Source organism: Silurus meridionalis, chromosome 5 (genome assembly GCF_014805685.1).
Source record: "Silurus meridionalis isolate SWU-2019-XX chromosome 5, ASM1480568v1, whole genome shotgun sequence".
Taxonomy (NCBI): Eukaryota; Metazoa; Chordata; class Actinopteri; order Siluriformes; family Siluridae; genus Silurus; species Silurus meridionalis.
This window is the reverse complement of record NC_060888.1, coordinates 26,599,269-26,614,268: the sequence shown is the minus strand read 5'-3', so window position 1 is coordinate 26,614,268 and position 15,000 is coordinate 26,599,269. Positions and strand designations below refer to the sequence as shown.

The 15,000-nt window shown below is 39.6% G+C and overlaps 2 protein-coding genes across 5 annotated transcripts in view; one reads left to right on the top strand and one right to left on the bottom strand.

Moving 5' to 3' along the window:
• tmtc3 (transmembrane O-mannosyltransferase targeting cadherins 3) overlaps positions 1–7,855 on the bottom strand; it is a 45,939-nt gene extending 38,084 nt beyond the window's left edge. The window contains exons 1-3 of the mRNA XM_046849606.1: positions 7,681–7,855; positions 5,193–5,406; positions 4,594–4,812 (exon numbers count right to left, since the gene is read on the bottom strand). Of these exons, the coding sequence (XP_046705562.1) occupies positions 4,594–4,812; positions 5,193–5,381 (408 nt within the window). The 5' untranslated portion in view covers positions 5,382–5,406; positions 7,681–7,855. The remainder of the gene's footprint in view (positions 1–4,593; positions 4,813–5,192; positions 5,407–7,680) is intronic.
• A 1,865-nt stretch (positions 7,856–9,720) lies between these two features.
• cep290 (centrosomal protein 290) overlaps positions 9,721–15,000 on the top strand; it is a 35,001-nt gene continuing 29,721 nt past the window's right edge. For all 4 annotated transcript variants that reach the window (XM_046849303.1, XM_046849301.1, XM_046849300.1 and 1 more), the window contains exons 1-7: positions 9,721–9,974; positions 10,196–10,401; positions 11,464–11,541; positions 12,008–12,077; positions 12,166–12,212; positions 13,039–13,173; positions 13,955–14,008. In XM_046849303.1, coding sequence (XP_046705259.1) covers positions 10,309–10,401; positions 11,464–11,541; positions 12,008–12,077; positions 12,166–12,212; positions 13,039–13,173; positions 13,955–14,008 — 477 coding nt within the window. In that variant the 5' untranslated portion in view covers positions 9,721–9,974; positions 10,196–10,308. The remainder of the gene's footprint in view (positions 9,975–10,195; positions 10,402–11,463; positions 11,542–12,007; positions 12,078–12,165; positions 12,213–13,038; positions 13,174–13,954; positions 14,009–15,000) is intronic.

The following is a 15,000-nucleotide window of genomic DNA, read 5'->3' as shown; positions in this document are numbered from 1 at the left end:
GTCCTGTTCATTGCCGCGCTTCTACTTTCGCCTCCCGTTCATCACATAACATTTAACAACAAAAGGCATATGTGCACTAACTAACAGCAGAGATTCACCAGTATACAATACAACACCTGTAGCAGCTGTAAGACTTGATTTTTCCACCACTTCCGCGAGTTCTTCTGCGGCTGCACCGAGATAACCGACGTTAAATGGCAAATTTTTCCCCCCTTGTGCTCAAGATATCAGGGTTCGGCGACATAAAAAAGTCGACATAACCGATAAAAAATGCTGAGACAAAGCGAGAATTTAGCGGTTCCACTTCAAAAACGTCGACTTAATAGGGTTGTCGAGATAACCGAGGTCAAGATAAGTGGGTTCCAGTGTATATATTTCTGTTAATGTTACACATGTAATCTTAATTTAAAGTGTTAATATTTCACATAAATCTCATATACCATATTACATTTTGTATGTTTAAATATATTTGCACTTTTTTTTTCTTTAAATACGTTACACTCACCATAATCTAAAACATTTTCACATGTCCTCTCTTTTTCCTCAGATTTTCTATTTATAGTCCCTTTTATCCAACGCACAAATTTCTGAGCAGCCAATCAGATTTACATTTTACTGCAAGTTGTTTCTGCATATAATTATGTTTGTAACAAATATGGCTATCTTCAAATGTCCTCACTAGGGCTGCCAATCACCGGAAATATTTAGTTAACTCGTGATTAATTGCCACTTAATGTACATTTAGAACAGATAAAAAAAATAAAAAAAAGTGCCATTAAATGAATACTTAAGGTTTTTAAAACTCTAATCAACATGGACAAATACATTTGCATAAAGCATTCATATGTAAACTCAACCAGAGCATGAAGACAAAACATCCTTGTCAATGTTTTAAAGTAATAATGGTGTTTTAAATGACGTAAATCATCAGGACACCAAACTGACTTTTTGCTATGTTTCCACACGGACGGTTTTAATTGACGGATGCGTCATCATGGCGGATTTTGGTGCTGATTCGAGACGATCAGTAAAACAAATGTTTAGGTATTAAGAAATATTTTTCGGGTGAGTTTTTTTTTTTTTTTTTATTTCTTTAGTTTTTTATATCTGAGTAAAGAAAGGATGACGTGAATAATTCTGCGTTGCGTTAAAGGTTTTGATTTCGCCTCTTTTATATTCATATTATTCATAAAAATGGTCAAAACAGAAATGCGCTTCTTGGCCCTAATCTTCAAAAAGGCCAACGTGCAGCAAAAAGCTGCTAATTACTCAAATGTACAGGTCCCTGACTGGAGATTTGTTCTGAGGACCCCGTCGTAACTCTTGAAGTCTTAAAGAATAGTGATCAGTATGGTGTAGTATATTGTCATTTGTTAACACAATAGAGTACATAACTTGATTCTTGGTACAAAACCAAGCAATTTTACTACGTATAATATAGCGAACGAGCAGCGTTTCGTGATTTGAGGTCGGAGCCAGGAGCTTTCTGTTTCAGTGTCCGTCGATGCCGAAAGACGATCTGAAATTTTTGACAATTTTAGCAATTTTGTCCTCTTTTGTCCTGCGTTCTGAGCCCAGCTTCCTAACAACCCTAACAAGAAAGAATTTCACTGTGCTATGAAAAGTACACATTTAAAAGCACCTTTCTTTCTTTTTGAAAAGAGTTGAAAAAGCTTGACCTGCACAACAATTCATTTCATTTCTACCCTCGAAGTTTTTAATGCCAGTGTTGAAGATTGTTAGAACCATTAAACAGCTTAGAACATGGCCACGGCACCTTCCGGTTAAACCTCCTATCTTTCCAAGTTATCATAAACACTGGAGCATGTACCAACAGGTGTTTCTTGCTGCCCAGGTGTGTCCTAATAGATTATTCAAACAAATAGTTGCTCTGAATGAATACTTTTGATCTGAGCCATTGGTTTGGACTGTACAAAAAATAAAAGGATAAACCAACATGAGGACCAGAGAGATGACTATGGGAGAAAAGTTAATAATTTAAAGCTGAGAAAAAATGAAAAATCTACCAGAGCCAAGTTAGTGTAGCAAATACAATATATTGTAATGTCCTGAATAAGAAAGAAGCCACTGATTTACTAAAAAAAATAAAAAAAAAAAATAAAAAAAATAAAAATACAAAACCAACAGCAGCTGATGACATTGAAGAGAGAAACAATAAGTCAGTCAATGACATGATCCAAAGCCTCCCCCAGGCAGGTATGAGGGTATTACAATTCAAAGAATAGCAGAAACATAGAGGCCTTACGACAACCACTTATCAGCACGAAGAATCTGAAATAACAAATTGGAATTTGCAAAGAAACAAACAACCTCTAGAGAAGTACAAAAAATAACTTGATACAAATCGTGGTGAAAGAAAGGATCTGCTCATGATCCAAAGCAAGCTAACTCATCTGTGAAGACATCGTGGCGGATTCTTCATGGCTTGGGCTTGCGTTCCTGTTTGTGGTACAGACCCACTACTCTTTATTTAAGATGGAACTCGGACAGACAGACCATAATCTTAACCATTAAACAGAAAAGCTGCTGCAAAAAGATCTGTCTTCTTGTCCATTCATCCATCCATTCGTGTGGCTGTAGATCCGTCTATCCAACAATTTATAAGCTGGTCCTCTCCTCTCTGTCTTTCTATCCATTTTTCTAGCCATCTGTCTATTTACTTGTCCATTCATTCATCTGTCTGTCTATCAATCTATCTGTCTGTCCCTCCATTATCTATTCATCAATCTATTTGTTCATCCATCCAATCATCTATCAGCTGGTCCTTTCCTATATACGTTTATCCATCCATCCATCCATCCATCCGTCTATTCAGCCATGTATCCATCTGGCTGTCCATCAATCTATCTATCTGTCTGTCTACCCATTTGTCCCTCTTTCATCCATCCATTTGTCTATCAATCCATCTGTTTTTCCCATTTGTTCAACTATCTTTCCATCTATTCATCTATCCATCTTTTTATTTACCTACTTTGCCCTTCATTCATTCATTCATTCATTCATTTGGCTCTCTATCAATATGTGTCTGTCTCTCCATCATTTATCAATCAATCTATTTATCAATCTATCCAATCATCTATTAGCTGGTACTTTCCTCTTATTGGTTTATCCAGCCAGCCATCCTTCTATGTTTTTATCCATCCATCCATCCGTCCGTCCACCCATCTGTCTGTCTATTGATCCATCTGCTTGTCCATTCATTTGTCCACCTGTTTGTCCCTCTATTATCTATCCATCAATCTAGCCATTAATCTGTCTAGAACAAACATGGATAGTTAGTTATTATGCTGCTCTACAGGTTTGATCTGGGTGGATTGGGTGGTCTATCTAGGGAAATGATCTTAGGCCAGCTTTACTTAGCATTAAAACCGCTTATACAAATATCATCTAGCATTATTTAGTATTCAGCCTTAATTTCAGCATTATTAATCTAGTAGTGGTGGTGGTCCAAGAGCATCAGGTTGCACAATCAGTGTTTGTAATTTAATGCATTTGTAATTTAATTTATGCACATATCATTTAAATGATTATACAAAATCAAATGAATTATATTTTAGATGCATCTTCACAACTAAACAAAATGTCTGTCTTAAACATGGTTGTCAACTTGCCATCTGCATAAATCATTAAAAACAATACAAATCCTGATTTACACAATTACACAATTTTTTGCATATTCAAATGTTTGTTTTGGGTTTTTTTTTGTTTGTTTGTTTTTTAGCAAACCTGCATGAGTGAATTTGTTGAAAGGAGAAATCCCACATACACTCAACAAGCAGCCACTATAAGCTATAAAATGGCAAAGATATTAAAATAAAATTTATTTAAAAAAATTAATTATCGTAATTAGTTTTTTATCCAAGTAATGAATTATTTTTTTTTTTTTTTTTGGGGGGGGTTGGTGGATGGTTGGAAATCGTCTGATTAACGATTATCAAAATAATCTAGTTGCACCCCTACATTAAACTATATATAAATTAAAGTAAGTAAATTTTAAATAAAAGGAATAAGAAAAAAACATTGAAGGTCAGAAAACGAAATATGGTGTCAGAAAAGAGCAGACGGATTGTTGGGGCGCAAGAAAAACAATTGATGTTTTTAAACTGGGTGTCGGAAAACAGGAAAAAGTCACATAAATATGTAACTAGGATGAGGAGGAGATGTGCGAGACTCCAATAAAGAAAAAGGTATCGGTCGATGCAAATTGATTTATTGCGAATATGCGAATATGCTAATAAGGTAAATGAGACTTTAAACGTAGAGGAGGAATCTCAGAGAAATATGTAAATGATCAAAGTACAAAAACGTGAGTTTTTTTTCCCTTTTTTTAGATTGGATTTTCCGCTTGCTAGCAACTTTTCCGTTGGTGTTTGGGATCTGCCTCCTGAGAGTTTGTAGGACGTGCTGACTGACTGCATTAAAGCTGTTTCGCTCCTTTTTATAACTGAAAACGATGTCGAGTGAAAGCAAAGATCATTTCAGTTTCGTTTACTTTCGTTAACTTGCTGCTATTTTACAATTTGAATGTAAAACTAATAGTATTTAGAACAAATCAACCGTTTTGGTACTCACAGCCTCGGTGTGGATCGGATGGACGGCAAACAGCAGAGCGGCCACCAGGCTGGTGGTACGGTCCATCATCAGGCGGCAGAAGCGCAGGAAGAGGACGCACACGGCCGCGTGAAGAGCCACGTTGAGAAGGTGGTAGGATGCCGGACTCAGCTCACTCAGCAGGTAGTTCAGGCGGAAGGTGAGCACGGTGAGCGGCCTGTAGGATTTATGGCTCCGCTCCTGGTCGAAAAAAAGTTAATTAAATGGGGGAAACTGGATTTCTTTGCAAAATCATACATCAGGACGTCTTTGGATGTAGTAGCGTGTCTTTTTCACTTCACTTAATCTAGGAGACCCAAAGCTGTTCCAGCATGACAGTGCACAAAGTCAGCTCCATGAAGATTTCCCACCCTTTTGGAATTGTTAGGGATGAATGTGAACGCTGATTGCTTCCCCCTAGACCTTTTATTAACACCCTTGCTGTTTAATCTTGTAGAACATCTTCACAGAAAAGTGGAGGTTATTATTATATATTAACATCAAATGAAGACTGTGGAATGAGATCTTATGGTCTGGTGTCCACAAACTTTTGGCCATACAGTGTATGAAATCGAACCCACCTCTGCCATAGGGGTCCCCCAAAAGTCATTGAGAAACAGGTTTTGAATCGGAGTCGAGGGACGAAGGTCCTTGTTGTCCAAGATGGCGGAGACGTCGTCGAACACGAAGCTGCATAGCAGGCTGTTCCAGTAGCAGCCCAGCACCAGCGTTGTGAGCAGACACGTCTCCTTCCACGACACCACAGCCATCGTCACAGAGACTCTTCACTGAGCACTGAGGAGGACAGAAATCATTACAACTCTGAGAAAACTGGATTATTATTGGTGTTAATAAAAATAAAATAAAATAAAAACATGGTGTTTGAGCTGACCTGAACCACATTATTAACTTTCTTAAAAACACTACAATGCAATTTTAGCCTCATCAGGGCAATTTCAAAATGTTAATGTCGATTTTTAGCAATATGTTAGATATTTTTTCCACTCGCCGTTGGTGCAACTTTTTCCTCTGACAACACTGCGACTTTTCTCCACACAACACTGCGACTTTTCTCCACTCGACACTGCAGCTTTTCTCCACTCGACACTGCGGCTTTTCTCCACACGACACTGCGGCTTTTCTCCACACGACTTTTCTCCACACGACACTGCGACTTTTCTCCACACGACACTGCGACTTTTCTCCACACGACACTGCGACTTTTCTCCACACGACACTGCGACTTTTCTCCACACGACACTGCGACTTTTCTCCACACGACACTGCGACTTTTCTCCACACGACACTGCGACTTTTCTCCCTAAAACAATGCGACTTTTCTCCACTACGACACTGCGGCTTTTCTCCACACGACACTGCGGCTTTTCTCCACACGACACTGCGGCTTTTCTCCACACGACACTGCGGCTTTTCTCCACACGACACTGCGGCTTTTCTCCACACGACACTCGGCTTTTCTCCACACGACACTGCGGCTTTTCTCCACACGACACTGCGGCTTTTCTCCTTAAAACAATGCGACTTTTCTCCTCACTACATTGCGTTTCCCCCCACCACTCGTAACATTGCGACTTTTCCCCCTCACGACATTGCGACTTTTCCCCTCACGACATTGCGACTTTTCCCCTCACGACATTGCGACTTTTCCCCTCACGACATTGCGACTTTTCTCCACACGACATTGCGACTTTTCTCCACACGACATTGCGACTTTTCTCCACACGACATTGCGACTTTTCCCCTCATGACATTGCGACTTTTCCCCACACGACATTGCGACTTTTCCCCACACGACATTGCGACTTTTCTCCACACGACATTGCGACTTTTCTCCACACGACATTGCGACTCCCCGTAACATTGCAACTTTTTCTCCTCACAACATTGCAACTTTTTTCCTCTCAACATTGCGGGGAAAAGTCACAATGTTTAGAAGAAAAAACACCTTGCAACTTTCCCCCCTTCGCGACATTGCAACTTTTTTTTTTCCCCACTCGTAACATTACGACTTTTCTCCTAACAACATTGCAACTTTTTTCCAATCAAACTTTGAGACTTTTTTCTCCTCGACACGGGGATTTATTTTTCTTTTCATAACATTGTTGTGGAAGGAGCTCTTGTGGGATGTTCCTGGTCTGCAGTGGTCAGAATCTATCAAAAGTGCTCCAAGGAAAAAACAGTGGTGAACACGTGACAGGGTCGTGAGCGACCGAGGGTCATTGATGCACGTGTGGAGCGAAGGCTGGTCCGTGTGGTCCGATCTAACAGACGAGCTCCTGCAGCTCAAACTGCTGAAGAAGTTCATGCTGCTGATGATCGATGGGTCACGACTGTTCAAGCAGTAAAAGGGGGACCAACACAATATTATGCAGGTGGTCATAATGTTATGGCCGATCGGTGTATTATAGTGTATTTATTGTGTAATCCACACAATCTACATATCTATACATCATCTGTAAATTCCTATTTATCCTGCACTAATATAACTTGTATATACATATTTAATTACTGCTTAATATCTATCTGTCTGTCTGTCTGTCTGTCCGTCTGTCTGTGGACATGACTATAAAGGGGTGTCTGCCTAATGTATAATGTACATATAAAGGCTGTTATAAAGACATTATTTGTACTAATTACATTATAAATACCAGGTTTTGTACTAAAATGCACTAGAAATGTATATGTTTTGATGAAAAAAAGAAAACAACATTCAGCTACATATTTTTTTATAATTACTAATCTGTAAAATCTGAACACACACACACACACACACCTGTTTTAACTCAATCACCACCCAAAGAAAGCTAGCAAGAAGCCCAAATGCTGGCCGAATCCCAAACTGCTATTTAAGGCACTAGATAAAGTGTACATCCCTCCTCAATGTAATACAAAACGGAGTGCACTAAAAAAAGGGCGCATGAAGTGATTTGAAAGACAGCCCACTGTTTCAACACCTATTGTATCGCCTACAGCCGGTGAACGACATTTAAATTCTGGTTGTTTGTAACGTGACTGCTTATTTGTTCAGGTTTAACAGCTCGTACTCACCTCGGCATGACTTCCAGAAGCGGATCTGGGTGAATCTGATGTGTTTAAAGGCGTTTTTTCACTACGCTGTCACCTTTTTATATGATAACGGCAGCCCGAAGACTAGTCCGCTGACCGCGCCAATAACATCCGGGTCACGGAGCGTTAGCGCCGCCATGTGCACGGGGTCTGCGCATGCGCGCCAGGCCGCTATTAATCATGTATAGAGAGACGGTGATTTTTTTTAAGAAAAAGTTTTATTATTGCTATTCTTCTTCTTTTGTTATTATTATTATTATTATTATTATTATTATTATTCGGGTTTTTTGTTAAAAATCGAAAAAATGTTTAAATAGATATATAAACATACATAGATATCTGATGTACGTTTTAGTTTGAGTTCCTAAAAACTTAAATAAATAAAAATTAATAATGCATACTTTTAAAAAGTACGTGTGTGTGTGTATATATATATATATATATATATATATATATATATATATATATATATATATATATATATATACAGCAGTGAAGTGTGCAGTAGGAACGACAGACTGGTTCGAGGTGGAGGTTGGACTGCATCAAGGATTGGTTCTGAGCCCTTTCCTGTTTGCAGTGGTGATTGACAGGTTGATGGACGAGGTCAGACAGGAGTCTCCATGGATTATAATGTTTGTGGATGATATTGTTATTTGTGGTGAGAGTAGGGAGCAGGTGGAGAGGAGCCTGGAGTGGTGGAGTTACGTGCTGGAGAGAAGGGGAATGAAAGTCAGTAGGAGTAAGACAGAGTACATGTGTGTGAATGAGAGGGAGGGCAGTGGAGGGGTGCGGTTGCAGGGAGAAGATGTGGAGAAGGTGGAGGAGTTCAGGTACCTGGGTTCACAGACAGTGGCATTGAGTAAAAGACAGGAGATGTTGAGATGTTCATTTGGAATGACGACGATGGATAGGATTAGAAATGGGTTTATAAGAGGGACAGCGCATGTAGGACGTTTTGGAGACAAGGTGAGGGAGGTGAGATTGAGATGGTTTGGACATGTGCAGAGGAGGGACATGGGGTATATCAGTAGGAGAATGCTGAAGATGGAGCCACCAGGAAGGAGGAAAAGAGGAAGACCAAGGAGGAGGTTTATGGATGTGGTGAGGGAAGACATGCAGGTAGTTGGTTTGAAAGAGGCAGATGTAGAGGACAGGGGGTATGGAGACGGATGATCCGCTGTGGCGCCCCCTAATGGGAGAAGCTGAAAGAAGAAGAAGAAGAGAAGAGGAAGATTAAATAAAAAACAAAACAAATAAATGTATCTTCTTCTTCTCGGTCACGCTCTCACTTTGTCTCTGAAACGTTCTGCATGTGCAGCCCCTCTAATATATAATATAATTACAAATATAATATGATATAATCAAATGCATTGCATTAATTCAATTAAATAAAATCAGTTGAATTTACTTGATATTTTTTACGGTTGTTCAGTTATTAGTGTAAAAAAACATTCACTAGTGACTGAATTTCATTGAGTTTAAAAAGATTTCATGTGATATTTGATTTACTTTTCCTTTTATTTTTGGCTAGTTGTCTTTCTCTCTTTCTAATAAATGTAAAAGAATCCTCTATTCATGCACTTGTATGTGATCATTATATTTTCTCGTAATGATCTTACATATTCTGGTTTTATTTCTTTTAAAATATTAACTCCTTACACTGATACCATTTATTAAAAAATCATGTATAATCCTTTTAATTGTAAAAACTTGTGTAAAACAAAAACCCAAAAGATAAAAGGGTTAATTTTTTTTTTTTTGACAGAAAGGGATTTTAGTTTTATTTCTAACAAAACAATCACACTGATACCATTCATTCTTTAATAAGAAAAAAATCATTTCTTTTCCTTTTAATTGTATCGAATTGTATAACCCTTTCCTGCAATTTCCTAATTAACGAGATTAATCTTAAGAAAAAAGAAAAAGTTTGCTTTTGTTTTGACAGAAAGTGATTTATACGGGGATTTACGACACTGTCGCAAAAAATAACAATAGTTCACGACTCGCTGCAACCGAAATACGACTGTGTGCGGCGGTTGCCTGGCAACCTTGGGATTATGGACCGTTTGAACTAGCAAGTCGTGTTTAAAAAGTTTTATTGTTAAAATAATTACATGGTTTATTATAGTATCATTGTTATTGTATTTTTCTCTTTGATTAGGAATATTATTTTACACACATTTGAGGGCGCGTGAAGATTTTGACATGTAATGTAGCTTTTCTCAGGTGCTAATCTTGGTTTATGCTAGCTGTGAACGCGCCAGGAACAGAAGGTGGATCATTATTTCATCAGTTTTATGTTTTTTATTCCTCTATAATTTGTATAAAATGTGTTGTAGATGTTGTGTATTAGTGTGTGAAACTTGAAAAGGGAATAAAGGAGTGTGTGTGATGCTGTAATACCTGCTGTAGAGCATCTTTTGGAGCAGGAGGAGGAGGAGGATGATGATGATGATGATGGTGGTAATGAGTTTTTCTGTGCTTTGACCTGCAGAAGTTTGTTCCACAATGTCCCATCAACACGTCCCTACTCCGTGTTAACTTTCCCACATCACCACCTCTGAACCGCCAGTGTCCTGCTTTCACAGAGCAGAGAACAGGAGCAGGATGCCCCCAGCAGCAGACTGGCCCTTCATCATGAGGGTCGACCCTGACAATATGGGAAATGATGAAAAGAAGATCTGCGACATGATTCTGAAGGTACTGAGACCTGCGAATATTAATCAGAAATATCGGCGCTCGACATAACGTGTGTCACCGATGGGATTGTCGTAAACAATCAATAAAAAAAGTCTGTCAACAGCCTGATGATAAACATCTCGTTCTCCATTTGCTGTTGTAATAAACTCCACTCTTCTGGAAAGATGTTCCACTGGAGTTTATGGAGATGTGTGCTCTGATACGAGGTCGTTAGTAAAGTCAGATACTGATGTAGATGAACTGAAGAAGTCTCTCTCTCTCTCTCTCTCTCTCTCTCTCTCTCTCTCTCTTTCTGTGTGTCTGTATTTCTCTATCTGGCTGTCTGTCCATATTTATCTATCTATCTATCTATCTATCTATCTATCTATCTATCTATCTATCTATCTATCTATCTATCTAAATGTTTGTCTGTCTGTCTGTCTGTCCATTTAATTATCTATCTATCTATCTATCTATCTATCTATCTATCTATCTATCTATCTATCTATCTATCTATTTAATTATGTCTGTCTGTCTGTCTATCTATCTATCTATCTATCTATCTATCTATCTATCTATCTATCTATCTATCTATTTATGTCTGTCTGTCTATCTATCTATCTATCTATCTATCTATCTATCTATCTATCTATTTAATTATGTCTGTCTGTCTATCTATCTATCTATCTATCTATCTATCTATCTATGTCTGTCTGTCTGTCTGTCTGTCTATCTATCTATCTATCTATCTATCTATCTATCTATCTATCTATCTATCTATCTATCTATCTATCTCATGTTGTATCTGTTGATTAGAAGACAAACACAGTAAAAGACTCCTGTATCTGTGTGTACTATTTTTTGTATTTTATTATTAAATTATACACTGGGTATAAAAGTATTGGCACCCTCCTGTACAACACAAATCTTACCGATTAGAACGTTGACTGACGTGAAATTAGCAATATCCCAGACCCAGAGCCCCGCACTGCACACACTGCGCTTCCAGGGTCGGATTCTGTGGATCCACTGCCTTCCCGGGGTGTGTGAGAGATTCAATTCATCTTCCTTTTACTTCTACAGATTCACTCAAAAGACCTGAAGGAGAACGAGTGGAAGAGAACGGTGCACCTGTTCAAAATCTTCCAGCGTTTACTCGAGGTAAGAAAGTTCACTCGGGGCTGTTTGTTTCTTTGATTTTCTTTTTAAAGGTCTGGTTTTCAGGACAGTGTATGTGTTCTCACTGTGTTCTCACTGTGTTCTCACTGTGTTCTCACTGTGTTCTCCCTGCGTTCTCCCCTGTGTTCTCCCTGTGTTCTCCCCTGTGTTCTCCTGTGTTCTCCTGTGTTCTCCTGTTCTCCCGTGTTCTCCGTGTTCTCCCGTGTTCTCCCGTGTTCTCCCGTGTTCTCCCGTGTTCTCCCGTGTCCTCCTTGTGTTCTCCTTGTGTTCTCCCCGTGTCCTCCTTGTATTCTCCCCGTGTCCTCCTTGTGTTCTCCCCGTGTTCTCCCCGTGTCCTCCTTGTGTTCTCCCCGTGTCCTCCTTGTGTTCTCCCCGTGTCCTCCTTGTGTTCTCCCCGTGTTCTCCCCGTGTTCTCCCCGTGTTCTCCCCGTGTTCTCCCTGTGCGCAGGTCAAGCTGTCGGAACTCTCCTGTGTGGACGACGTCATGCAAAATGCCGGCCAGGAGCAGGCGAGAATAGGTACAGCGTTCTTCTCTGAGAGATGAGATTTCAATCGAATGTCCATCACAGGATTATCAACTAAATTTATCGGTTTATCTTTAAACAGAAAAGCTGCTGAAAACCAAGATCTCTGAGCTGGAGGCAGAGCTGGAGGTCTGAACATGAACTCTTTCACTGAGCTGTCTATCTCTCCATCCTTCCATCTGTCTCTTCATCTATCTATACATCAATTAATTTATCGATCTACTTGTCCATTTTTCCATGCATCCATCCATTCATCTGTCTGTCTATTAATCTATTTGTCTCTATCATCTATCTATCTATCTATTTGTACATCTAACCAATAATCTATTAGCTGCTCCTTTCCTTATCTGTTCATCCATCTATCCATCCTTCTTTCTATGGTTTTATACATCTATCTGTCTGTCTGTCTGTCTGTCTGTCTGTCTGTCTGTCTATTCATTGATCAATCCATTTGTCTGTCTGTCTATCGATCCACCTGTTTGTTCTCTCTATCTATCTATCTATCTATCTATCTATCTATCTATCTATCTATCTATCTATCTATCTATCTATTTACAAAATACAAAGTAAATAAAGAAAAAAAATCTAAATCAATATTTGTTCTGAAGGTCGGAGGTTCAAGGCCTGGTATCACCAAGCGGCCACTGTGGGGCCCTTGAGCAAGGCCCCTTAACCCTTTGTACTCTAGAGGCGCTGTAACATGGCTGAGTTTGTGAAATTGTGTAAACACCCCTGATATTTGGGCTGAAATGGGCGCTCTCTCCACCTCACTGATGACTCAGATTAGTTTGCTAATCCCACATGACTGCGAGCTGTCGTCTGTTTGTACGTTTATAAAACGTCCCGTAATCAGGACGTGTTCTATTCAGGACTGCTGAAGGGTGCAGGGTGGAGGTAAAGGCTGCTTGTCCGTGATTGAGTTTTGTGTAACAGTAATCTCGTGCGGTCGTCTCAGATGTCTGCGGGGTGGAGAGACACGCGCTTCCTCCGGGATGAAATCCGCCAGATGGAGAGTCAGTTGGATCACAAGGATAAGGAGGTTAACCAGCTCACTCAGGACATCGAAAAGGCCAAGTACGACATCGAGAAGGTACGAGCTCACAGCTCCTACAGAGCCACGTCTGGGGTTCAATCACACACACTAAAGAGTGTGTGTGTGTGTGTGTGTGTGTGTGTGTGTGTGTGTATATATACAGTTTATATAATAAAAGATTTAATGATGTAATTCTGTTTGTTCTTCTATCTGTCTGTTTCGTTTTTTTCCGGCTGCCTGTCTCTCTTTTTTGAATGTCCATCTTACCTGTCAATCTCTCTATCTGTCTGTCCATCTGTTTGAATGTTTATCTGTCTGTCTTTCTTTTTTAATTGCCCGTCTGTCTGTCTGTCTGTCTGTCTGTCTGTCTGTCTGTCTGTCTGTCTGTCTGTCTGTCTGTTTTTGTTCATCTGTCTTTGTGTCTCTGTTTACCTGTCTGTCTTTTTGAATGTCCAACTATCTGTTTGTATCTCTGTTTATCTGTCTGTCTCTCTGTTTATCTATATGTCTGTTTAAATGTCCATCTATCTGTCTGTCTGTTTAAGATGTCCATCTGGCTGTTTGTTTCTCTGTTCATCTGTCTTTTTTTTCCCCCAAATGTCCACCTGTCTGTCTTTTTTTGAAAATGCATTTTTTAATCTGTATCTCTGTTCACCTCTCTTTCTGTCTTTTTGAATGTCCATTGATTTTTCTGTTCCTCTTTTTCTGTCTTCCTGTCTCTGTTTTATCTATCTGTCTTTCTTTTTGAATGTTTATCTGTCCGTCTTTCTGTTTATCTGTATTTGTTAGTAAGTGGAAGCATATTGTTTTGTCATCGAGTGTGATTTCTGTCCACTAGATGACACAGCGAGCAGATGAGGCTGAAAAAGAAAACAGAAAACTGAAAAGAGAGGTATACACACACACACACACACACACACACACACACACACACACACGTGCACACTATGGCTGAAAGTTTGTCTAGACTTGATCATGTGATTGGTATGTGCTTCTTTGTGAACATACCATTAGTCCTTATTTGCTCCCATAATAACCTCCACTCTTCTGGGAAGATGTTCCACTAGATTTAGTGGAGATTATTTTAGCCACAGGGGTGTTAGTGTAGTCAGGTACTGATGTAGTTGAGAAGGTGAGGAGGCCTGGGGTGCAGTCAGTGTTCACCTTCACCCCAAGAGTGTTTAATAGAGTTAGAGCTCTATAGCAGGAGATCTTCCATTCCAACCCATGGAAAGCAGATCTTCATGAATCTGGCTTTGTGCACAGGGGTATTGTCGTGCTGGATCAGGGTCGAGTGTCCCAAGTCGGGTGTCCCAATACTTTTGGTGTTAATGCAGCGTATGTTCCTGTGCAGGTAACCGTGAATTCCTTAGCGTGTTATAAAGACATTTACTCCGAGTGAATGAAAGTGCGAAACCTAACGCGCGCTACGGGGGCGAGAATAATCCCCCGAGCACACAGCAGGTCCGATCCTTATCCTAATCCTGGGTTTATGTGCTGAATCGGAGAAAACGGTTGTCAGGCTCTACTCTAACCCAGCCTCATACAGAACATCCCCTCTCCACAGGGGGTCAAGAAAGTTCAGACTCCCATCAAAATATCTGTGAACTGTTATGAGAGATTCGAATGTGTCACATGACCAACTTTCCCAATGTGGTCTGGAAATTTATTTATTTATTTATTTATTTATTTATTTTTTTTTACGAAACAGCAGTATGTGGACAGAAAGAGAGTGTGTGTGTGTATGAGAGAGAGAGAGAGAGAGAGTGTGTGTGTGTGTGTGTGTGTGTGTGTGTGTGTGTGTGTCAGTAATTGTATAGATCATCAGCAGGATAAGGGATTTCTACCACTTCATCTCCATCTGTCCATCTCTTTCTTTCTCTC